The sequence below is a fragment of the Chrysemys picta genome, chromosome 1, assembly GCF_011386835.1.
Source record: "Chrysemys picta bellii isolate R12L10 chromosome 1, ASM1138683v2, whole genome shotgun sequence".
Lineage (NCBI taxonomy): Eukaryota > Metazoa > Chordata > Testudines > Emydidae > Chrysemys > Chrysemys picta.
The window spans coordinates 161800481-161826304 of record NC_088791.1 but is presented as its reverse complement, the minus strand read 5'-3'; the positions used below and the strand labels follow the sequence as shown (position 1 = coordinate 161826304).

Below are 25824 nucleotides of genomic sequence, written 5' to 3'. Positions count from 1 at the left end.
CGTGTGAGGGGGTGCAGGAATCAGGGATGGGGTTGTGGGGGGGCATGCAGGTGGCTGGGGTGCAGGGGTCAGGGCAGAGGGCTGGGGTGGGTGGGCTGGGATCAGGAGGGTGCTCCCTGCCGCCTGAGCGGCTCACGGCAGGGGGCTGGAGGGATACGCCCCGCTCCTGCCTCCCTTCCCCCTGCCTCTTCTCCGCCTCCTTACCGGTCTGAGCAGCGAGGCGCTGGGGCTGCTCTTCTCCCCTCCCTCGCAAGGGCTATCGGCGGCAGGGAGGGAGAGGAGACAGGGCTCCACGCAGCACGCTGGGGGAAGAGGCGGGGGAGGGGGAAGGTTGGCTGCCGGCGGAGCCTGCCCTATAGCAGCAGCCGGCAGGACCAAGCTTGCTTCTGCCCCCTTTCCCCGGCGTAGAAGAGCAGGCTGGGTCGGGCAGGATTTTTAATGGCACACTGCTGCCTGCCGGGGTCCAGCTCCACCCGCTGCCGGGGTTCGACAGTGGGCTGAGCGGGACCCCGGCAGGCAGCAGCGTGCCATTCAAAATCAGCTCACGTGCCGTAGATTGCCGACCCCCGTATTACATAATTCTGTGCAGATAATGTACAGAATCCTGAAAGCAAGTTTTGCAGATTTGTAAAAGTTCATTGCTCTGGTTAACTAAATGGGTTTTCAGAAAATTGCAAGTATGTGTGTATAGATACTTTTTTTTTTAATTATTATTTTTTAACACAAGGGTAACTGAAATTTAAAAATATATATCTATTCACATTGGCTTCGGTCTATTGCAATGTCTGGATTCGTTAGTTGATTATAAATTGACATAAGTGATTTCTTCTCAGGATCAACGTTTGATTACACCTTTGGCTTTTGCTTTAACATCAGACCACAGAGAACAAGTACAGGCTGGACTTAGAATACTGTTTGAGGCAGCACCATTACCAGATTTCCCTGCCATAGTGTGAGTTTCTTATGTGTGGTAAGGGGGTAATAATATGATGTCTTTCACTTTCATTACTTTAGTCTGAGTGACTTGTTTAAAGTCTGTATTTGAATCTTTTTAATTAGGACTACTAATGTTCCAAATGTTTGAGTAATTGTTACCTTCTTCAAAACATTTTTTCTGTTCTCGTAGTTGAATCTTTCTTCTCATCACCCCCAGTGCTGGTCTGTCATGCATGCTGGGCGACATTCACCGTTCTCGGACAGGTTTAAAGTCCAGTAACTCAAACTATCATAGCTAGAAACAGATGTTGTGCCATTTGAGAGGAGCTGGAAATATCCTTTCCAATAGGATACGGCACTTGTTTCTAGATATAGTAGATAAAGAGTTATAGAACCTTAAAATTCACATAGTGATTGTAGAGAGAAGTTGCTATCAGTGAACAATCAACCTGTTTTTTTTTCTTTAGCATTTCTCCTTTTTAGATCTCAAAATATTTCATACTCCTATCTAACTGAAGTACCTAATACAGTATGATAGTGCAAGTAGGGTTGATATGTTTTCCAAGTGTAGTGTGTAATTGTTGTAGACTCCTCTTTACAAAAAATCATTGTCTCCTACCCTCACATTAACATTCTTGCCAGGTTTTATTGCTTGCTTCTTTTGTCTTGTTATATAGGCTTGGTGAAAGCATTGCAGCAAATAATGCTTATAGACAACAAGAGAGAGAGCATGCACCAAAAAAAATCCATATGCAGTCATCCATTACTAGTGTTATGTCCATGAAGTGCTCTACTTCGTACCCTTCAAATGATGATGCAACAACTTCGAACATTCAAGAGCTAATACAGAAACTTCAATCTGGACTGGAGGTTAATAGTATTTTTCATATTTCTGGTAGGATAACTACAAACATTCTTAGTGTTTACAGAAGAGGTGTAGCACCTGAAACTTTTAGGCTACAAGTGTTAACTCGGACACCTCACCTGAACTCAATATGTATGCTCTTACATTCTCAGGCAGAAGCCCAAATAAAGAGGATCCCTGTTGTGTCCAGAAAAGTCAACAGTCTGGTCTTCCAGACTTTCATAGTCCAGAATCTTTACCCTGAGAGTGTATTGCTTATGTTTACCTAGCTTTCAGATATGGGGACTTAGCAGATGTGTCCCAGAAGCAGGGCCGGCTCCAGGCACCAGCCCAGCAAGCAGGTGCTTGGGGCGGCCAAGGGGAAGGGGCGGCATGTCGGGCTCTTCAGGGACGGAGAAAAGGAGCTGCCGCCGAAGAAGAAAGCGGCGCGGTGGAGCTGCCGCCGATCGCGATTGCGGCTATTTTTTTTTTCCCCGCCACTTGGGGCGGCAAAAACCCTGGAGCCGGCCCTGCCCAGAAGATCTAAGCTGTTGCAATGATGCACAAAGGGAGAAGTTTTTTTTACAGAAAGACACTCCCTGGAGGGCAGATAACATTCTGGCATATAGGGTCAGGGATAATCACCCATCTTTTAGATGCTTGTATGTGTCCCCCAAACACAGTAGTATTTGAGCACCTCCTGATCTTGATATTTATCCTCACAGCATCCCTGTGAGGTAGGGAAGTCGTTTTACAACAGTGGAAATCTTGCTTCCCTCTGATATTGCATGCATTGTAAGTTGAGCAAATAGCTTTATTACATTAACATTCCTTTAATTTGAATTTTCTAAAGCATATCACCACAGTGTCTAGGCACCAAATACAGAATTGGTTGCATTAAGTTAACTGTGGTTTCTCCAACACAAAGGGACTCCAAATACAGGAACAGCTCCTGCAACCCAGACCATAAGATGAACTTCTGACAGAAAGAAAGCTTATTGGCATATACCTAGTGATGCACTTAACTCTTCTGATCAGAGGAGTTGCTCCTTTTGAGGAGGGAATGACTTTTTAAAATTTGATAATTTGTTCCGTGAACATCAAACACTTCAGCCTTAAATGTTTAACACAAGCTACAGAAGAAAAGTGGACTCCTATAGAAGATGCCATCTTTTTATAATGTAGTTTAAGTTCTTCACATGAAGAAGCTAAATAAATTAAATACAAGATGTGCAGAAAACAGAATATTCCAACGAATGTTTTGTCATTGACTTTGACATGTTTGTACATTTAAATAAAATTCTAAATGAAAGTACTTACTCCACATGATCTTTCAACTTTGTAGCAACAACAGTAGGGTCCAAGAGGATAGAGAGAGAGCTGAAAAACATACAAATGGGGAAAAGAATAGATGTCTGATCTCCTGCTGCATTAGGGAATTTTGAACTAATTTTCCCCTGTGTAGGAGCTGGTGCTGTTTTGAAAACAAGATGTTAGTAAACTACTATTGATGATATTTATCTTCTATACTGAAAAGCACAAACAGCTGGGCTCACTTGCGCAGCAGCATCTACCGCATACAGTGAACAGTCTCTCTCCAAAACTGGCACTGGCACCTCCAAGCACTACCTTAATGTAAAGCTTTATCAATCCCCAGACCACACGCCTGGAAGACCCTCTCCTCAATTACTACTCAACTGATTATAGAAAAATGTAAATGTTTACACAAATATTCATTTGAATAAACATATAAGCCCTATATTGTGCCATAAAGGTCAGTAAACTCTTTAGTATGCTAAAGGATCTTAATGAAAGATGGAGGAGACATTTCACAAAAACTTTCTCTATATTGTTTTCATCAAAATATTCTGACCTGTCTCCGTCGAGGTCAATGAATTCTGAGATTAGAATTTTTGGCCATAATGCCCTGCCACTAGTCCTGCAGAACTGAAATATCATTTGTCAGGAGGAACACTTAAGCTTCCCACACCCAACCGAACCAATAGGCTTATTGTAGCAGCCTATGTAACGAGTTTTCCCTCATTTTTGGAGTAACACTAATTTATGATCATGATAGCTGATGTTATGATCGTCCCTTTATTGGGTAAATTTTATTCAGTAATTCCAATACTTTCTTACATTAAACTGAACAAGTCTGAGGTATACCCAAGTTGATGCAGCAAGGCTTTTAATGTTTGAAGGCAGAGCAGCTGCCAGCCTGTGGGCTCATTTAATTACTATTCTCTCATCGAGATCTATAAGACGAATGACTGTTCATCCAGAAACTACAAATTAGACAATTTATCTTCAGGCTGTTGAATTCTACTACTCTAACTTCTCCCACAGATGAAGGAACCAATCACTGATGTGAGGATGTCTGACATAATGGATGTCTATGAGCAGAAACTAGCGGCATTAGCCGTGAGTACATATGAACATGTGTATTTACGTCACTGTTGAGTATGTGTACTTACTATGAAAGATAAAATTAATGAAATAGTGCTACTAATCTTTCTTAATCTTTAGTCCAAAGAAACCAGGTTACAAGATCTATTGGAGGCAAAGGCATTAGCGCTTGCTCAGGCTGATAGGCTAATTGCCCAGTACCGTTGTCAGAGAGTCCAAGCTGAATCTGAGGTGAGTATGAACAACCACACGCTGGAAGGTAGAGATGGAAGATACTTATATGGTCATCTAGTCCAAACCCAGTGTTCTGTCATGGAGGCCCCAGTACAGAATGGTTCTCTACATGTGTCTTAAGCTAGAACTTCAGTTTCTTTTAAAAACTAAGTACAAAGATTAAGATCACCACTTGTTTGTGGAAAATATTCTAATCTAGTGTCACTGCTAAATTTTTTTATACTTACTGTAAATATTCTTTTAGTTTCATCCTCTTATATCTATAAGCTCTTTGAGCTTCCATATTTGACATTTATGCCCTTTAGGTATGACCTTATGTGATTTTTGAAGCCTTCCCTTCCTCCACTGTTTAGCTGAGTTATGTATAAGACCTTTTGTGGATAGCTAGTGTTAATGCCCCATTAATGGTTGATCTTTCAGAACAGCCTCAATAATCTCCCCATCTATACAATAAGATTTACTGTACTAATGTTACTGCTTGTTCTAGAACATTATTTTAGAGAAACTGTACTTCTAAGTACAGTACTAAAATGTTAGGGGTTTGCAGACAGCCCTAGAACCTTTTCCTGTTTATGTCCAAGCTAACAGCCAGTCTGTACTCTTTTTTTGGATAGAGTTATGCTTTCAAATGAAGCGTAAACCACCAGTGTAATCACTTCAGATACTCTTTAAAAAAGTATCTAAACTATTTTTTGTTTTACTTTTAAGGTCACAAATTACTACTGTATCTCAGAGTGTAAAATAACTGATTCAGTCATCATTTGCCAAAACTTTAAACGTGCTTAAAACTTGCTATCTAATTTTAAATATAGTGCACTGACCATGGAGCATTTGATCATAGAGGTTTTGTGGATAATTTAGCAGTAGTGTACATTCTAATTCCATGTGAAATTCCCCATTGTTTTGAGTGAGTTAAGCAACATATCCTAGATCAAGCATGTAAAGGAGTCTTTGTATTTGCTTTTTGCTCAAAGGCAAGGACGCTTGCGGCAATGTTGAAGGATGCAGAGCGAAAAAATGAAGAACTTGATGTGTTGCTGAAAGCTCAGCAGGTAGAATCTGAACGGGCGCAGAATGACATAGAGCAGCTCTTTCAACACAATCGGAAGTTACAAACAGTGGCTGAAGAATATGAGATACTGAAAAGATCTTCCGTGGATCTTCTGCAGAAGTAAGAACTTAAAATCTATCTTTACTACTCGTGTACTGACCTAAAACAGAAAAATTTCAGATAGATAACCGATCAAAAGAGAAAATAGGTTTTCACAGGCCCTTCTTAAAGGACCTACTTTGACCTGATTAGTCCTTTCAGCCAAGGAATGCAGGGTAGAGCTCTGTCTGAATCCAGTAAGTGCCTAATCTAGCTGAAGCAGAAGGAGGGCTTTGAGATGTTCAAAGCACTATTTTTGCTAGGCTAATCATATTGCAGGACAGTGTATTAAAACTCTGTTTATAGGTTTTAAGAGGGTCACTGCTAATGTACTTGAATTTTATTTGTTCTTGGATCAAATTAATCTTGTTTGAAAAAGTTTGTAATTTGAACAGAAAATAGAAATTGATGGATGAAGGTGCAGATTCCAAAGCTATTAAGTTAAGGAATGGATGAGGATGATTTGAGTAATGAAGATTTCTATGTAAAGAAAGAATGGAACTAGTTTGTTGAGTGGACATGATAGGTGTACAAAATTAATGGCTGAGAGGGCAATTAGAGTGCTCCTATTTGCCTGTCCTCATAATACAAGAATAAGGGGACAGACACTTAGTGAAATAAAGACAACAACTTTAAAGCTAATAATACAAAAAAAAAACTAGGCTAAGAGGTTGATGGGATTCAAAAAAGTATTGCACTTGTTTGGATGAGACCATTCAGAGTTAGATTAGACCAGATCAAAAAATTTCAAAGAAATAAAAACCTTTGTGTTTTAGGCAGAGACTAACTTCTACCAGATACTCCTTAAGAAGGAACATCTCCTATGTGCAGATAATCCCATAATTGTCCATTATGGGAATTCTTGTACTTTCTCTGAAGCATTGGTCTGGCCTCTGTCAGACATGCTACTTCCAGTTACTGGTCTGATTATGTATAACTTGCTACATTTATGTGAACCACCTGGTTGTGGTGAACTTTGTCTGAAAGAAATGTGTAATCTCAATCCAATTCTTAATCTTAATAAACAATCAATGATAATGTGTAAGGGTTCCAATGAGGATTGAGGTTAAGATGAAAGTTGCTGTTAGTTTTTTTTATATTTTATCCCCTGCCGGTTTTTTAATAAGTGTTTTGTTGGTTTTTTTCCAAAAGTGGGGGTAACCATTTTTACTTGGAAGTGGAGTGGAAAAATAGCTCATTGGATGTCAAAAGTATTTCTTCTTTCCTGACACAGTAAAGCTTTTAAGAAGTACTTACTCTTCTTAACCATAACCCATTAACTAACTTTTAGGCATGAAACCACTGAAAGACAATATAAAGATCTGCAGATTACATGTAATTCACTAAATAAACAAACTGAGGCCATGAAAAAGCTGAATGAATCGCTCAAGCAACAGAATGACAAGTAAGTTTAGTTCATTTTTTTAAAAGCAAATTAAAGGGAAACCATCATCAAGTCACATCAATATTAATTGTTTAATTATCTATGGTTTCAAGTATCACCTGAGATGTATGTGCGAGGAAGACTTCTCCATTTTGCTTTGTGTAGTTACTCACCTATTTCCTCTGCGTAATCATTTCTTCTGGTTTTGTTTCTGGTCTTACACACAAACAGGCAGGAGAACTTGAGGTAATGTATAATACCTGAGACTACTTAGTGTATTTTATGGAACTTAATAGGTTTCAAGATTCCCTTCTAATGTACAAGGATTCTCTCTTCTCATGCAGAATATTGCTTTTGTCAGCAGACGGGGTCAAAAGTTTTGCTAATTAAGTAATGCCCTCTCATTAGAGGGCATCTTAAATCAGTGCCAGAGATCATTGAAATTCACTATCATTTAACTACTGTGGGCCAAATTTCAGTCTTTGATGAGGCAGGCAACTTTCTATTAGAGTCCAATAGGAGTTTGATTAGTCTATGGCTAAATGTCACAGTTTTTATTAGTACTTTGATAGCTGGTAGTACTCAAGGCAATAAAGAACTTGACAAAGAAAATGACTCTTAGACGCTCTACAATTGTAGAAGAGAGAGTTTAACTTGTTCATCACTTTCCTTTATAGCAGGGGTCTTCTGTACAACTTGAAGTAATGGTGGTAGATGGCTGCCCTTCATTGCAGTGGGTCAACCTATAATCACTACTGTAATTCAATATATAATTCACTTTTGCTGCACTTCATTCTCCTCCTGTGATACAGGGCTTGAAACATTTTCAAACATTACTAATTTAACTTCTTTCTTCACTTCACAAGCACAGGTATACTCCCATAGTCCTATACCAAATGAGCAAGAATTCTGAATTTTGTTTTTCTTTCATTTTTCCTAATCCATCAGAGTACCACCTGTCCCAGGTTTTTGAGGATAGAAACTACAGTTTGTTGCAAATTGATGGTCTGACAAGAGCAGGGGGCTGGGCAAACTTATCTTTTACTGCAGCAGCTGAGGGAAGAGGCTTCCTGGTTGTAAATAACCCCCCCAAATTTTTTTTTCTTGTTTCTAACTGATATTTTAAAGGATGGTACTCTTCTGCAAAATGACAGAGTAAGGCCAGATCATTCATTTTACTTATAAAGTGAATTTATTTGATTTTTCTAGCTGCCAGCCCTGAAGGTCAAGCTGCATTATTCCTGGCTCTTGTATTGCCAGTAGTAAAAATTCTGTAATCAGAATTCAGTTAACTAGTTTGATTCATGAGGCAGAATGGAATGCCATTTACATTCTTATAGTTTGTGTCTTCAGCATTAATAGATGTAAAAATGTCTATTAGCAATCAGATATTACTCGATACACCAGGAAGCTGTTCTGCGTTTCACATGGCCGTTTTCAGATTATCTATTGTAGTAGTGCCTAGGGACCCTGTTGTAATAGGTACTGTGAAATAAATAACAGTCCACTTCCCTTCACCCCCTCTCCCCCACCCTGCAAATTTCCAGTTAGGATTTAGACAATAGGCAACAGGTGAATAACAGACAAACTAGAGGGAGGACAAAGTGATACACATTCGTGCATTTGCATAAGTTAGTGGTCACAGTGGTAGAGTAGAACTAAACTTAAATTCCCACAATTTAAAATTTGTAACTTAAGCAATTAATACCTTAAAGTGTAGATATGCTACCAGCAAAAAAGATTGTCTAGTACAGTGGTTCTCAACCTTTCCAGACTACTGTGCCCCTTTCAGGAGTCTGATTTATCTTGCATACCCCAAGTTTCACCTCACTTAAAAACTTCTTGCTTTCGAAATCAGACATAAAAATACAAAAGTGTCATGGCATGCTATTACTGAAAAATGGCTTACTTTCTCATTTTGTCTGTGTGAAATTTTAGTTTGTACTGACTTTGTTAGTGCTTTTTATGTAGCCTGTTGTAAAACTAGGCAAATATCTAAATGAGTTAATAACGTACCACCTGGAAGACCTCTGCATACCCCCATGGGTACACATACTCCTGGTTGAGAACCATTGGTCTTAGTATATGTGGTCCTACTAGATGAACAAAATTGTACTGGAAACTTTGCACCGTAGTTGCAGAAGACACCTTTTAGTAAATCTAAAACACTAGATAGATTGGTTTTTAGAGTCTTAGTAGGATGGTTGGGTTCATTTCCTTGGTAATATCAAGAATGCTTTACTGCTTGTAGTTGAGGGGACTGATTCTTCAGGATTCAAGCTCTAGGAACGAATGAGGTTTCTTAGGCTATAGAGTTTCTACTGTGTGTTTGACAGAGGGAAGGAAATGAAACTTGAATCAGTATTCTTTCAAATAAGGAATCAAAAGAATATATTTGTACAGCATGGAATTAAAGGTGCACTTTAGCCTGCCTAGCTTAAAAAAAACTTTCCTGACCATGCAAAGCAATGCTGCACAAGTTATTCTAGCTTGCTGCTGCAAAGAAATGGAGACATGAATCTTGCATCTGTCTGTTATTTTTTGAAATAACTGGTAATCGGGCTTTTCCTGCAATTTCAGAACTGTTGCACAATTGATGGAAACAGAAGATCATAGAAAAGAATTACTGAAACAGCTACAGGATAGAGATAGTAAAATATCAAGTAAGTCACTGTCTGGTTTTGTAAATCTTGTGCTATCCGTACTGAATAGAATTAACTGGATTTAAATAGACTCATTGCTGGATTATTTTTTGGTGAACTTCTTAGTTCTGTGGGCAGCTACATTTTTGTTAAATAGATTATAAGGCTCAAAATCACTTCTCTGGCTGCCTTCTGCTCCTGAAAAGCCTGTAACTCTTATTGAAAACATAGACTTAAATATCTGTAAACTAAAAAATGAGAAATTGTTTTAAGGACAGACGCTTTAAGGGGAAAGTTCAAGGACGTTTAAAAGTCTGCCAAACCTACACTTAAACCATTGCATTTTGCATGCTGTCAAAAACCATAACTGCTTCCTTGAAAACTTTCTTTTTAGAACAAGTTCACTAGAAAGCTTTCTGCTAAGCTATAAATTAGATAGATTAGATCATAATTTTCAAAGTCTTCAGTGAATATGAAATGTCTGTAACTACCTACTAAAAATTTGCAGTAGATGGCAGTACTGGGTAATTCATTTATATTAGAGGCCCTGGTGTGTGTAAAACTTAAACATACTGGGAGTTTTACTAGCAATCGGACAAATTAAAACTTGCTAACTGACTCTAAAAATCTTTCAAAAGGCTTACAACAAAAAATAAAGATTCTGGAAGAAAAACTGAAAGCCCGACAGAAAGAAAAAACAGATATGGAAGAAACTATTGACATTCTCAGAAAGGAATTAAGTAAAACGGAACAGGCAAGAAAAGAATTGAGCATTAAGGTAAGATTTTTTGTTGGCAGCTTACTGAAAACTATAAAACCCAGAGTTAAAAAATAATTGCTAGAAATGAAAAATTGTATGAAAATGGTAGAAATAGCTAAAGTTAAGGCTGCTCCAATTTCTTATATAGTTAATTGAGAAAGGGACTTCTGAGATTTAAACCAGAGAGGTATGATTTGGGTTATCTGTGCTGTTAACGCAATGAGCTTCTTTTTGAGTTGGTGTAGATCCACCCTGTCCAATAAGAGTTATAGGAGATGTGCTTCTGGGAGCCACGTCTCCTGGAACTACCTAATACATTGAAGAATGCACATGCTATACCAGGTTGTGAGAGAGTGGTGTATGTTCTTCTGCAATCACTGACGGGCTCTGTTGGTTAGTCTAGAAGACAGACATCTCTACTTTGGAGTTAGTTAAGGATCTGTCCTTGCACTGAGCACAACAAGGGTCTTGCCCCTGTTGGTGGCTGTGGAGAAAGAGAGGCTCTTGCAAGAGACAACTTGGTCTTTAAATTTTTTGAAACGGCGCTAATACTTACCTTTCAGGGGTGGGTATTGATATTTGTACAGCATTTTGAAGATGCAAATTACAGCAGGTGCTTTTTACCAACAGTAGTAATCCATTCCCTGGAAATGCAGGCTAATTATCCAAAGACCCTAGTGTCTGCTACAAAACTGATAGTGCCCTTGTTCTTACACACATTTGCTTCTGTAAGGGAAAAAAGCTAGTTTTTATTCAACCACAGACTTTTGTTTAGTGTTTAACTCAATGTCCTAGCCATTAGGAAGATGACAGGACAACAAATAGCTATTTTTAAAAAAAAAAATTAATACCCAAACCATTTCTGAAGCATAACAGCAGTAGTGCTGAACAAAATTTGTGTGTGTGGATGGATGTGGGGGGAAGACGCATCCAAAACAAATCCCTTTGTTTTGAAACTGCCTTTGCTATTAAATATGTTGCTTAAATGTATTACATCAGTTACTTGAGTCTGTTACACATTAAGTGAAAGTGTTCTGTGATCTCTGTTGTGGAAGAGGCTATTGAACTTGTTTTTGTTCATGTTGCAGGCATCTTCCCTAGAAGTTCAGAAGTCCCAACTGGAAGGACGTTTGGAAGAAAAGGAAGCCATAGTAAAACTGCAGCAAGAAGAGCTGAGCAAACATTCTCATATGATAGCAATGATTCACAGTTTAAGTGGTGGTAAACTAAATGCAGAAACTGTGAACCTCAGTTTATAGGGCTCTGTAGTTATAAAGTTTGGTTTTGTGATATCTTGTACGTTTTTGTAAATCTAAAGATTACACACCATCTTGCTCAAATGTCATAGCCCATCTAAAATTGACACAAGCGTAAAACATTGTTAATTGAAGAAAAACTTGATTGCTTGTTTTTAAAAAACACTTTGGCTTGAAAAATCTGAGCCATATTACAGAAGGTAGGCCTGCTGCTGCTGCTATAGTTGAGGTTTAATGGCCAAATTCCCAGTCACTGCAGTGGGAGCAGGATAAAGCCTTGGTCTTGTTAATGTGACTAACAATCCCTTGACACTGGAATAAAAAGGAGAAAGAATCTTCTTTTCTTGCTATCCATCCTGTTACTGCCAGTGGGATATACTGAGCCTTTCATTATGGAAGGGTTAAGTTCCATACTTCTGTAAGTAGACTCAAAATAAGGCGTATGGAATTATACAGATGTCACATATAGAAATATTAATGCAATATTGATTCCAAATGTCTAAGGTACAAATTTAGAAATAAAATGGGGTCGATAATGTGGATTAAAAGGTAATACTTGTCGCAAGAGACCTATTTTACAGCGAGAACTGTATTTGACATTGCATTAGTTGAAATTACATTAAGTATTAAAATTGAACTAATATTAGAAATGCCTCCACATATTTGTGAAAGGATATGAATTTGAAAAAAAATGCATACTTGTCAAATTTCCAGAAAGTAGTGTCAATTAGAAAAGGTAGATTTATGGAATACTTTACATCTCTTTATGCATCTTCAAACATCTGTTAAACTCCATCAGTACATTACTCTTAAATTTTACAGCACTTTCTTCTGATTCTTAGAGGTCTGCAATTAATTTGTCATTTTACCTGGCACACACTAGCTTTTTCAGCATTGTCAATTGTGCATTGTATAAAGGATTTTATACTGTTTTAAGCTTACAGTATAACTACTTTTGCCATTTTCATGTGAAGAAAATTTTATATTTTTTACGCAGAAGACGTGTGCTTTTTTCGGGGTCATGGGAACATTATTTTCCTTGTAATTTACTAAAATTGGATGTGACATGAATAACATGTCTACAACCTCAAATTTCAAGAATGGCTGTGTGCATTTTCGAAAAAACATTATAGCAGCATTTTGAATGATGTAATGTGTACCACAATTGTATTATTACTGCCATTATTTTACTATTTATTTTGCACTGACCAGACTTTAAGGTCTTGCCATAAGTGCAAATGCCTTAATTTTTTTCAATTGTATTGTGGGTCCATCTTTTTAAATCTGTGCAACTATAGAGTCTGAGCACAATCTTTTACATATTAGACACATTTGTAAACTCTAGCTGAATAGTGGCTATTTTAACTTGCTTATCAATTGTATATTTATTATGACTTGGTGTATCTTTTGGCTGTTGGCCAGTTTATAGATATCGTTGGCCTCCATGATGGGAAGGGGAATAAAAAAAATTACTCCATATTTTGTTTGTGCTTCATATATACTATAATAGAAAGTATTGGGCAACTTTAATTACAGATACAACTACAAGTCAATCTATTCCAGTTTTGATGCATTTTCCAGACTTTGATAATGGGTGCTTTAGAAGGTAAAAATTCTATTACCAGCTCAGTTGCTTGTCAGTTTTTTAGATTTGTATGCATATATTATATTGAGGAAATAGACTGTTAGCTAAAATGTATAGTTTAGTGTAAGGAGTTAACAAGTCTGAGGAATGTCATAAAATCATTTTACAGGCACGGGTGTCTTTGAAAAATCTTTCTCATCGGTGAAAAGATAGTAAATGTTTTCATCAGGCAAAAACTCCTTTATGTATGGTAGTACTTAGTCAAAGTATCAAGCATTTTACTAATTCAGCTGATAAATGTTGATATGGCATTTTTCTCCCCTTTTAAAAATAGGCATTCAGATCACTGAATTGAGACTATTCAATAAAAAAGTTTCATGGCCACAGCCAATTATAAATGAATGTTTGAGTTTAGTACACAGAATCTACAAAGATAAGTGCTCTATATAAATGTGTTTCTGTAGAAATGTACTACCCCAGCTTTGCTTTTCTAGCTGAGCCTTATTAATACTCTTAACAAATGAATACATGCACATGTGAAACCACTTTGACCAAACTTGTGTTTTGGTATTACTTGTAATTTGCATTCTCTAACCAGTAATACTGAATATTACCTAATGGAATTTACAAATAACTCAGGCATATTTTAAACAAAGCATTTTGTGCCAGTCATAATTAAATCCTGTTTTGGTGGGGGAGATTTGAGCTATTTATGGCCTGTTTTGGTTCCAGCATTAATTACTATATTATAATCAAGCATAGTTCCCCTTGACTTCAGTTGCAGGCATTGGAGCTTCTGCAAATCAAAACCCAAGAGCCTCAAGTTGTTCACCCAGAAAATAATTAGTGACTCCAAGCAAAAAGTTTGGTTTAAGGCACTTGTCTAGCATTACATAGGAACTCTATGGCAGAAGCAGGGATAGAATCCATTTCTCTAAGGCAGCATTAAGATGCCTAAATGGAGACTTTCCTTTCTCTTTCTACAATCCCTTGCCTTATTTATTACACACTTTCAGCTTCTGCAACAAACGAGGCAAGTGTCCTACAGACAACCGCCTCCTATGCTACACAACCCTGCCTCAGAGTAGGACTATTATGTGCACTAAATGAGACAGGGGTCTTGTGTTTTAAAAAAAAAAAAAAAAGTATGTGAACATGTAATTAAGACAATCATAATGCATACACACAAGGGGGAATTGAATTAAGTTTGCACAAGCAACCTTAATTCTGGCACTTCTTAACTTTTGAGTGGTTGGCCTTTCAATTTGAATGCTCTTAATATTGTGTGTGTGTGTAATTTCCTAGGTCTCTTTAAAAACCAAAAACAAATTCTATCAGATGGCATCAGATTCAGACCCACGTGGATCATCAGCAGGGTTTGAAATCTTTAGAGCTACGGCAGACTTCTGCCACTTGAGCTGAGTTAATAGTAGTTTAGAGCAGTAGTAGATTGTCATCCTCTATGTGGACCAGCATTTGAGGGGGATGGAACACTTTTTACCACAGGTATAGGGTGACTGTAGAAGAATGGTAACACTTGGGAATCTTTGATTCCATTCTACGGTCCATAGGGGAGGATTCTTTTAATGGGCAAAGGCCATTCTCGTTCCCCCATGCTTGACCTCGGTTTCTGCCCAGTCCTTTTCAACCTGTCTCTGCCAGGTTCTGTCTTCCCCACCCCTGTTCTTCATTCCTATCTCCATTTCCCATCCCAGTCTTCCTGCCCATTAAGTCCTAATCTTTCCCTTTTAGACTATACCAATCCTGCCCCCTTAACTCCTTACTGGCTCCTCATCTGCTCTGTCTCCCTATTCTCACTTTGGCCTCTATAGCAACTGCTCCCAGTCCCAATGTCCCTCTGAGGGATCCTCATCCAATTTCAATGACCCCACTCTTTGGCTACTTTATCCCAATTTTCTGCCTGCCCCTTAACTTCTTACTTCTTCAAGTACCATCCCTAATGGGTGCTCCTTTGTAGGTGTCTGCGTCCCTGCGTCTACAGCTCCTAACTGCAGGAGTCAATCAGTCTCCTGACATAGTAAACTCTCATGAGAAGGGTCCCTGAAGGGGATCAGAGAACTTCAGTAACAATGTCCGTCAGTCTCTGCTTGTGCTGCACCAGGAGGATAGACAGCGCACAGGCTAATCATCCTCAGTCCCTTCTCAACCACCCCGGCTAGAGTCTCAGAGCCCTAGCTGTTCACTGGCTGATCGTTGACTCTCTTACTTTTGCTAAATTTTAGCTTCCTTTGAAACCTCTTTTGTTTCTTTCCTCATGCTAAATATTTATTTGGCCATGCCTGTTTTTATTAAAAAAAATTAAAAAAGGAAGGAAGGACTTTGTTCTTTTGTCAACCCTCAGTGGGGGGAACCTCCCTGGACAAGGGAATGCCCAGCTCTCCAGGCTTCAACAATTGCCACATTTGCAGCACGGCTGTCCTGGTCGTGGATGTGCACTCCCCATGCATCTGCTGCCTCAGCGAGGGCCACATCTAGCAGAAGTGCTCTTTCTGTCCACAGTTCTGCCAGAGAACCCACAAGGACAGAGAGCTTCACCAGAAAATCATCTTTATGGAGGCAGCTCTCCGACCTCAGCCCTCCCAAAGCACAAGCAGCAGACAAGAAATAGTATGTCCCTGCAAAGGAATCAGCATTCCTTTTCTCCCACCCGCCACCCAATTCTATTGTGGATGCTGAAGGCTGACAACATCCTTCCAGGATAATGCCCTATGACAGAGACTGAAAGTGCTTCGATCTCTTTGGTAGAAAGGTGTATTCTTCAGCCACCTTACAATTTCATATTGCCAAAATATGACTACATGAATTACAATAAGTTAGGTGACTTTGACAAGCTGCTGGAGAGTGCTTGGGAATCCTTTAAGGCCATCATCCAGGAAGGACAACTGTGGTAAAAAAACTGTTGCAGTGGGCCCTTGATGACGCCAACACAGCTGCTATATCCATCTCCACGGCTTTCATGAGACAGCCACTATGGCTCCACCTGTCAGGATTCCCAAAGGAGGTGCAGACCACAGTACAGGACCTCCCCTTTGAGGGTGTGAAACTCTTCATGGAGGAGACAGACTCTTCTCTCCACACTTGAAGGATTCCAGGACAGCTCTCAGGGGGCAAAAGAGACATTTTAGTACCCAATCATAGCACAGGCCCCATTCGTCTCAATTTCCATCAAGTGCCACTATGAGCCCCAAAGGAAAAAAAGGAAAATTTAGAAACGTCCAGTTCTCAATCTTTATCCCAACCGCTTGGCCCTAAACACCACTTGATAGGCAGATGGAGGTGCCGCAAGATCACTTCCCACTACTGTCTGTGACCATGCACCCATTTGGCCACCATTTAGCAGTGTCCCGCAGTGCCTGGGAGTGTATAACATCAGACAGAGGGATTCTAGAGATTATCCTATCCAGATATTTGAACCATTTCATCTCTTTACCCCCTCCACAACACCCTTACCTGTCCCCCTTCAGGGATCCTTCTCATGAGAGTTTACTATGTCAGGAGATAGATTGACTCCTGCAGTTAGGAGCTGTAGAACCGGTACCTCAATATCTGCAAGGCAAGGAGTTCTACTCTTATTACTTCCTAATACCCCCCCCAAAAAAGGGGGGAGTTTGGAGACCTCTTCTGGACCTCAGAGCTCTTAACAGTTTGTCAAAGCTCAAAAGTTTAAGATGGAATGATCGTCAATAAAGTGACCATCAGTTCGTCCCTCGACCTACAGGATGCCTACTTCCATATTTCAATACTACTGGCTTACCGACAATTTCTCAGATTTATTCTGGGACACAACCGTTACCGACACCGAATCCTCCCCTTTGGACTTCTGTCAGCCCCAAGAATATTTTCCAAAGTTCTCTCAGTGGTAGCCACTCATCTACGATCACAAGAGGTAATGATCTACCCTTACATGGACAATTGTCTTCTCAGAGCCTGGTCACTCCTGGTGGCTTGTTGAGTTACCAATGTCACAATATGCTTGTTCATAGATCTAGGCCTTCAGATCAACACCCAAAAGTCGACCATCAGGCCAGTGCAATACCTGGACTTCAAAGGGGTTGACCTAGCTGCACTACAGGCCAAAGACCGGTTCCTATCTGTGGTCTCACTCAGATGCAGTTGAATGCAGTCCTCAAATACTGGCCAGACTCCACCTCCAACTCTTGGGGCATATGGTGGCAAGCACAGCTTTGATACCGCATGCCAGACTACACAGGCGATGCGTACAATTATGGTTCAGCTCATTTTACAGACCAAACAGAGACAGTTTGGACAAACCTCTATCACTACCTACCAAGATCAAAAACTCCTTGGACTGGTGAAAGAACCCAGCCAATGCATGCAAAGGTATTCCCTTCTCGCAGGCGCCATTGTCGCTCCTTACCACTGACACATTGCTCATAGGATGGGGAGGTGCATTTAAATGGCCTCATGATACAAGACAGATGGTCACCGGGAAGATATCTCTACACATCAATCTCGAATTGAGAGCAGTTAGGAATGCCTGCACTCATTTCTTTCCTCTGATGCAGGTCACTTACAAAGATCCTAAGGGACAACATAGTCTGCATGTACTACATCAACCACCAGGGAATGGCCAGGCACCCTCTGTATGCGCAGAAGTGACGAGGCTATGGAACTGATGCATCTCTCACAATGTCACCTTGTCCATGACTTACATCCCGGGCACACAGAACTTGGTAGCAGACAAGCTCAGTCACAAATTCCCGCACGACCATAAGTGGGAAATGCACCCACCAGTACTTCATGACTGGGGAACACCAGTTCCTCACGGTGGGAAACATCATCCACAGACCTGTTCGCCACTTACCAGAACAAGAAGTGTCCACGATACTGCTCCAAGGCGGGGATGGGACAGCACTCTTGGGTCAATGCTTTCCTTGTCCCCTGGTTCAAGAACCTTTCTTATGCCTTCCCTCCATTTCCTCTTCTGTTGAAGGTCCTGCTAAAGATTAAGATCTCACGTAATTCTGATTGCTCCTACTTGGCCAAGCCAGACCTGGTACCCTTACCTGATGCAGCTCGTGATGTGCTTGCTGATTTCCCTTCTGACCACTCCTCACCTCCTGTCACAGGTCAAAGGGCGTACCCTACATCCCAACTTGGGGATTCTCTGTATCAAAGCATGGCTCCTACATGCTTCCAGCACCTAGAAAGCTCATGCTCAAGGGAAGTGCAAGAAGTTGTTACACAGTAGAAAGTCCTCCATGCGATGCAGTTACCTGCAGAAGTGGTCAAGGTTTCAGATTTGGTGCACGTCCCAACAAATCTCTCCAGTGTCAGCAACTTTTCCACATATTCTGGAACATGCTCTGACCTTTTTAAAAAAAAAATCAGGGTTATCCCTGAGCTCTCTCAGGGTCCACCTAGCAGTCATCACAGCGTTTCACCAACCCATGGAGGGGTACTCAGTACTATCGTATCCACCCACCAAAAGGTTCTTAAGGGAATAACAAACTTCTTCCCTCAACCTTGGCTTCCTACCCCGTCATGGGACCAAAACCTGGTACCGAAAGGGCTGACCAGGTCCCTCATTGAACCTGTAGCTACCTGTTCCCTGACATACCTATCCATGAAAATGGCCTTTCTGATAGCAGTTACCTTGAATAGAAGAATAGGGAAGATTGCAGCTCTGATGGCACATCCCCTGTACGCAGTATTCTTCCCTGGCAAGGTTACACTCAGGCCGCATCCAAAGTTCATTCCCAAGGTAACCTCCTCTTTTCACATGAACCAGTCAATCCACCTTCCCATTTTCTACCCCAAGCCTCACCAAGACAATAGGGAGGTCATACCACATACCTTAGATGTTAGGAGAGCCCTAGCATTCTACCTCAATAGGACAAGAGCCTTCAGGATGTCCCGAAAGTGTTCCTCTCTATGGAGGAAAGATCTAAGGGTTCAGCAATATCAGTCCAAAGACTCCCTAAGTGGGTCTCAGACAGTGCTACCAAATTCATAACATGATCCCTACACATTCCACAAGACACATCTCCTCATGTCTCCTTGAGATGTGTCCCCCTCTGGTTACTCCACAACCCACCCTCCTCCTCTCTACTTTGGAATTCTCGTTTATGACATTGCAGTAGAGAAGGAACTGAGGATGGTTAGCCCATGCGTGCTGGCTAGCCTCATGGAATAGAGGGAAATAATCACTTCCCTGGATCCGCTGGCAATGCTCCTACTAATACAGCCCAAAATGCCGTTGGCCTTCTTAGCAACAAGGACACACTGCTGACTCTCATATCCAGCTTCTCATCCACTGTAATCCCCAGGTCCTTTTCTGCAGAACTGCTGCTTAGCCAGTCGGTCCCCAGCTTGTAGCGGTGCATGGGATTCTTCCTTCCTAAGTGCAGAACTCTGCACTTGTCCTTGTTGAACCTCATCAGATTTCTTTTGGCCCAGTCCTCCAATTTGTCTAGGTCACTCTGGACCCTATCCCTCCAGCGTATCTACCTCTCCCCCCAGCTTAGTGTCGTCTGCAAACTTGCTGAGGGTGCAAAATTCATCCCCTCATCCAGATCGTTAATCAAGATGTGAACAAAAACAGCCCCAGGACTGACCCCTGGGGCACTCCGCTGCCAACTAGACATCAAGCTGTTGATCACTACCCGTTGAGCCCGACGATCTAACCTGCTTTCTATCCATCTTATAGTCCATTCATCCAATCCATACTTCTTTAGCTTGCTGGCAAGAATATTGGGGAGACCGTATGAAAAGCTTTGATTAAAGTCAAGATATAGCATATCCACAGCTTTCCCCATATCCACAGAGCCAGTTATCTCATCATAGAAGGCAATCAGGTTGGTCAGGCATGACTTGCCTTTGGTGAATTCATGTCGACTCTTCCTGATCACCTTCCTCTCCTCCAAGTGCTTCAGAATTGATTTCTTGAGGATCTGCTCCATGATTTTGCTGGGGGACTGAAGTGAGGCTGACCGGTCTGTAGTTCCCCGGTTTCTCTTTCTCCCCTTTTTTAAAGATGGGCACTATATTTGCCTTTTTCCAATTGTCTGGGACCTTCTCCGATCGCCACAAATTTTCAAAAATAATGGCCAATGGTTCTGCAATCACATCAGCCAACTTCTTCAACACCCTTGGATGCATTAGATCTGGACCCATGAACTTGTGCATGTCCAGCTCTTCTAAATAATCCTTAACCTGTTCTTTCACCACTGAGGGCTGCTCACTTCCTCGCCATACTGTGTTGCCCAGTGCAGCAGTCTGGGAGCTGGTACTGAGATGCTACCAGCTCAGCTTATATTCAGCAACATATTGAATTGCTGATATTATTTATACTAGGTTTATATTTGTAACAGGTGTTAAGCTGAGTTTGTTGGCTAGTGATCTAGATACGTGGATAAGCAGATCGATTTGGGAAAAGTCAAGAAAGGGAGATCTAAGGTTCTGTCAGATCAAAGCAGACAATTGTAAAAGTTCACCTATAGCTTTCAGTAGTGAACAATCTTTGCAGTGCCAAGAGCTGAGTTAGCTATGTGCCAGGAGCTTAGGGCTGCATATATTTTTTTTATTTAAATTTTACATAGTCTTTTAAGCTGAGATAAAACCATGTAGCTCTTACAGCATTTCTGTAAGCCTGCACAGCACTCTACAAAACACTAGACAAAATAAGCTGTAAGAACTATGGAATCACTGGTGAAAAATGGAACAGCTTCTTTCCAGCTTGCTATCTAGCCCTTTAAGATGTCGGCATATGCTAGAGATGTAGGTTTGTCTGGTAGGTGTTATCTTGACTAGTTGACATTTATAAGACTTCTGTTTCAAATAGTGCTTTTTTAGGGAGGCCTCTTTGGACGTAGCAGTTGTCGAACATAACTGGATGACACCTAGAGCAGTGGTTCTCAAACTTTCGTACTGGTGATCCCTTTCACATACCAAACCTATGAGTGTGACCCCCCCCCCCAATAAATTAAACACTTTTTAATATATTTAACACCATTATAAATGCTGGAGGCAAAGCGGGGTTTGGGGTGGAGGCTGACAGCTCGTGACCCCCCCCCCAGGTAATAACCTCGTGACCCCCTGAAGGGTCCCAACCCCCAGTTTGAGAACTCCTGACCTAGAGCAATGTTACTAGGTTAACTCCACTGAACGTGGTTGGTATCCACTTGAGCACTCTGTCAAGTCATTCTAGTGGACCTTTAGCCCCCTCATCTTCTCCTGGTTCAGCTGAAATTGGGACTGCAAACAAGTTGAACGCTGATCAACAGTACAGACTTTAAAAGTGGAACAAATATATCTAGACATGCTTTGGTACATCTAGTGGAATGTTCTGCTCTGTAGAAGGCACAAATTTGGCTCTCACAGATCTCCTGAACATGTGTTAAGTTAGAAATTGGGAAAATCCATTCCATTGATGCTATCTGTGCAAAACTTATTCATTGTAAACAAATGAGTGTTCTTCCTTGTTCCCAGGCCAGTTGCAAAGAGAGGCCCTCTACTCCTTTGTTCCTTTAGAAGCTAAAGTCTCTTGCTGCCACCTAAAGTGAGAGTATTTTTAGGTAATTAAGTCGAGTCAAGAAAACTCATTCAGCCTTGCAGAGTTACTTACAGAATGACTCTTCCACACACTTCCATGCCTGGCTATTTCTGAAATCTTCAGTTTTACTCAGCCTAACTTAACACATAGGAATTCCCTCTTGCCAACTTCCTCTCACCAGTATTTTCCTGTTGCAGATGGATACTGAAGCCAGGAGCAGTCTGCACGTAGTGTATCACGGATAACAGATTTCCCGGGGTCCTGATTTCCCATCTGGTCTGTGCTGAATGATTTTCTTGAAAATCTGATGTTTAGTCATGTTAAAATTAAAAATTTGGTTGGGATTTAACAGGATATATATTTCCCTGCAGCTTTGAAAATACTCAACTAGTAGATGGGGAAGGGACATGGCCATGCCTCAGAGCCTGAATGATGGGTCTGGACTGCTCTGGAAACTGCAGGAAGAGTGCTGCAACCCACTGAGGGAAGATGTAAAGTCAGAGAAGACATTGTCAGTTAACATGTTTTCCAGTTTTTATCTCCAACTTCTGTTATATTCACCTACAATGGAGATAAGCAAACTCTTTTGCTTGTTGATTTTGCATCAGAGCATACACGTGTTAAATCAATGGTTCTTGTACTCGCATTCTGTGTAACCCTTCCAAAGAGAGATCCTCTACTATCTAATTCTCTGCTACTTGCTTCTTAACGTGTGATTCATGAACTGATGTTTTCAGGAGAAGAATTGCTTTTAGGTTGAAAGTAGCTTTTCTTTGCATTGTAAGTTGCCCTTATGAAATTGATTTGTGATGGGATCATTTGATTATATTAGAAGCTTTCTATTAGAATTAGTATTAGACCCAAGTTTCTATTAGTACGTATTAGAAGGCTTGTAACTTGTAAATTGTGACAACAACAAGGGGGAAGGAATGCAAGCCAAAATAGGGAAAGACTAGGTTAATAGGGTAAAGACTATTTAGACAAGTTAGATGTATTGAAGTCAGTAGAGCCTGATGAAATGCACCTTAGAATACTTAAGGAACCATCTGAAACAATCTCAGAACTGTTTGAGTTTTCAAAGATAATCACATAGAGGACAATTGAGGTCTCCGTGAACTTCAGAAGGCAAACATAGTACCTATCTTTAAAAAGAGGAACCAAGAGGATCAGGGAATTAGAGGCCTCACTTCGATAGTTGGATACACACTGGAACAAATTTATTAAACAATCGATTTGTAAGCATGTAGAGAATAATAAAGTGATAAGTAATAGCATGGATTTGTCAAGAACAAATCATGTCAAACCAACCTAATTTCCTTCTTTGGCAGAGTTACTGGCCTGTTGGATAGTGAGGAAGCTGTTGACTTAACGTATCTTGATTTTAATAAAGCTTTTGACACAGTCCCATGTGGCAAACTAGGGAAATGCAGTCTAGATGAAATTACTATAAGGTGGGTGCACAACTGGTTGAAAAGACTGTACTCAGTGCACCATTGATAACTACTCTTTATCAGACTGGAAGAGTGTAACTAATGGGGTCGCAAAGGGGTCTGATCTGGGTCTGGTACTATTCAATAGTTTCATTAATGATTTGGATAATGGAATGGAGAGTACGTTTATAAAATTTGCAGATGACATCAACCTGCAAAGGGTTGCAAACATTTGGGAGGATAAGTTTAGAATTCAAAATGACCTTGACAAATTAGAGAATTGGTCTGAAATCAACAAGATGAAATTCAATAAAGACAAGGGCAAAGTACTACTCTTAAGAAGGAAAAATCAAATGCCCAACAACAAAATGGGGATGAAGCAGGTAGGTGGTATATTGCTGAAAAAAGATCAGGGGGTTATAGTGGACTACAAATTGAATATAAATCAACAATGTGATGCAGTTGTGAAAAGGGCTAGTATTCTGGAGTGTGTTAACAGGAGCGTTGTATGTAAGACATGGGAGCTAACTGTCCTGGTCTACTCGGCACTAGTGAAGCCCCTGCTGAAGTACTATGTCCAATTCTGGGTGCCAAAGATATGGACAAATTGGAGACATTCTAGAGAGCAGCAAAAATGATAAAAGGTTTATAAAACCTGACCTATGAGGGAAGGTTAAAAAACACTGCTCTTGTGCTATGAGGGAAGGTTAAAAAAACTAGCCTTGAGAAAAGAAGACTGAGGGGGGACCTGATAACAAAGAGCAATGGACTTTGTTCTCCATGTCCATTGAAAGTAGGTCAAGAAGTAATGGGCTTAATCTGCAGCAAGGGAGAATGATGATTTAAGTCATAGGTTACATACCATAGTTCTGCAATTTTGTATTTGAGTTCCTTCAGACCTCTTGGGTGGTCCTGGTGACTTATTTTTCAGTTTATTCCAAAATCTCCTCTATTGACCCCTCTGTCTGGAACAGTTCCTTAGATTTGTCACCTAAAAAGAATGACTCACGTGTAGGAATCTCCCTCCCATCATCTGCCATTTAGACTGATGCAAAGAATTCATGTAGTTTCTCTGCAATGGCCTTGTCTTACTCAAATACTCCTTTATTGTCCAGTGTCCCCACTGATTGTTTGGCAGACTTCCTGCTTCCGATGTACTTAAAAAAATATTGTTAGTTTTTGAGTCTTTTGCGAGTTGCACTTCAAATTCTGGTTTGGCCTGCCTAATTACACTCTTACACTTAGCTTGCTAGAGTTTATGCTCCTTTCTATTTTCCTCAGTAGGATTCGACTTCCAATTTTTAAAGGATGCCTTTTTGCCTCTGACTGCTTCATTTATTCTGCTGTTTAGCTAAGGTAGCATACTTTTTTTAATCCTCTTATTATGTTTAATTTGGGGTATACATTTAATTTGAGCCTCTATTACGGTGGTTTTTAAAAGTTTCCATGCAGTTTGCAGGCATTTCACGCTTGTGATTGTTCCTTTTAATTTCTGTTTAGCTTCCTCACTTTTTGTGTAGTTCCCCATTCTGAAGTTAAATACTATTGTGGTGGGCTTCTTTGGTATTTCCCCCCAACCTCCACCCCAGGGATTTTAAATCTAATTGTATTATGGTCCTTATTACCAAGTGGTTCAGCTATAATCACCTCTTGGAACAGATCCTGTGCTCACTTAGGACTAAATCAAGAATTTGGTGGCAATTCACTCATGTCTGCAGGCCCAGTGAAGACCTTCTTGAAAATGTAAACTCTATTGTGTAGGGTTAAGAGTCTAACAATAGTTTTCAATAATATGCTGGCTATTTATGCGCCTCTATTTTGCTTAAGCACATAGACATCATCCACTTGAACTCAGAAATTCCACCTCAGGTTCATGCCCTTCAACTTGAAGGCTTCTGCAGAAGCCATCTCTAGGAGAAACTCATTGTAACCATTAACCCCTGAGGAGACTGATTGACTGAATGCTACTGCACTTTCCTTGTAGTAGTTGAATCTTCATGCTTACTCACAATGGGATTTGTGAAGAAAAAGGATGCTCTTATCGTTAAGGCCCTGGATTGGGACTCAGGACATCTGAGTTCATATTCCAGCTAGCTCTGCTACCAAAGACTGCCTGTGTGGTCTTGAGCAAGTCACTTTAATTTCATGTCTCAGTTCCCTCAATGTAAAATGAAGGTGCTGCATGGACAGACTCATTGCTGTTACAGGTTCTGGGATATAACTGTGATGGGAACAATATATGTATCCAGATAGGTAAGAAGCAGAACAAGTTAATGGCTGAACCTTCATTCACCTGCAAAGAGGGAAGATAAGGCAGGATTTTCACTTCTAGCATGTGTGGGGGCAGGAGATAGGTAATACTCTTTTCAAGAGCATCCAGAAAAGTGCTAGGCACTTCACAAGACCAGTAAAGCCCCAGTCCCAAAGAGTAAAACACATTCCTTGTGAGTGCCTTAACCACCAGCCTACTGGCTATTCTGGAGTGGGGGTCTCTCATTTTCTGAACAGAAATTCCATCCCGGGGCTGTGAAACCTTCCCCATGAATCTGCATTTTCTAAGCAAAAATGTTTCATCACAAAGTTCCCAACTGGTTCTAGGTAGCAGCACTTCTTCAAGAATGGAGGGATTCACAGTAGGGGAATAGGGGAACTAGATGGAAG

General features: G+C 40.5%; 1 protein-coding gene and 1 long non-coding RNA gene across 5 annotated transcripts in view; one reads left to right on the top strand and one right to left on the bottom strand.

Annotated features, from left to right (window-relative positions):
* Positions 1-13091, top strand: part of CIP2A (cellular inhibitor of PP2A) — a 32745-nt gene extending 19654 nt beyond the window's left edge. For all 4 annotated transcript variants that reach the window (XM_005283601.5, XM_042853585.2, XM_065574617.1 and 1 more), the window contains 9 exons: positions 834-952; positions 1614-1806; positions 4127-4201; positions 4307-4417; positions 5395-5591; positions 6862-6975; positions 9535-9617; positions 10235-10374; positions 11445-13091. In XM_005283601.5, the coding sequence (XP_005283658.2) occupies positions 834-952; positions 1614-1806; positions 4127-4201; positions 4307-4417; positions 5395-5591; positions 6862-6975; positions 9535-9617; positions 10235-10374; positions 11445-11615 (1203 nt within the window). In that variant the 3' untranslated portion in view covers positions 11616-13091. The remainder of the gene's footprint in view (positions 1-833; positions 953-1613; positions 1807-4126; positions 4202-4306; positions 4418-5394; positions 5592-6861; positions 6976-9534; positions 9618-10234; positions 10375-11444) is intronic.
* Positions 13092-18043: 4952 nt separating this feature from the next.
* On the bottom strand, positions 18044-24156 carry LOC101952188 (uncharacterized). The gene is made up of 3 exons (XR_508401.4): positions 24026-24156; positions 18456-18550; positions 18044-18178 (listed from the first exon to the last, which is right to left on the bottom strand). It is a non-coding gene; the product is annotated as an uncharacterized LOC101952188 (long non-coding RNA).
* Between the last annotated feature and the right edge of the window lie 1668 nt (positions 24157-25824).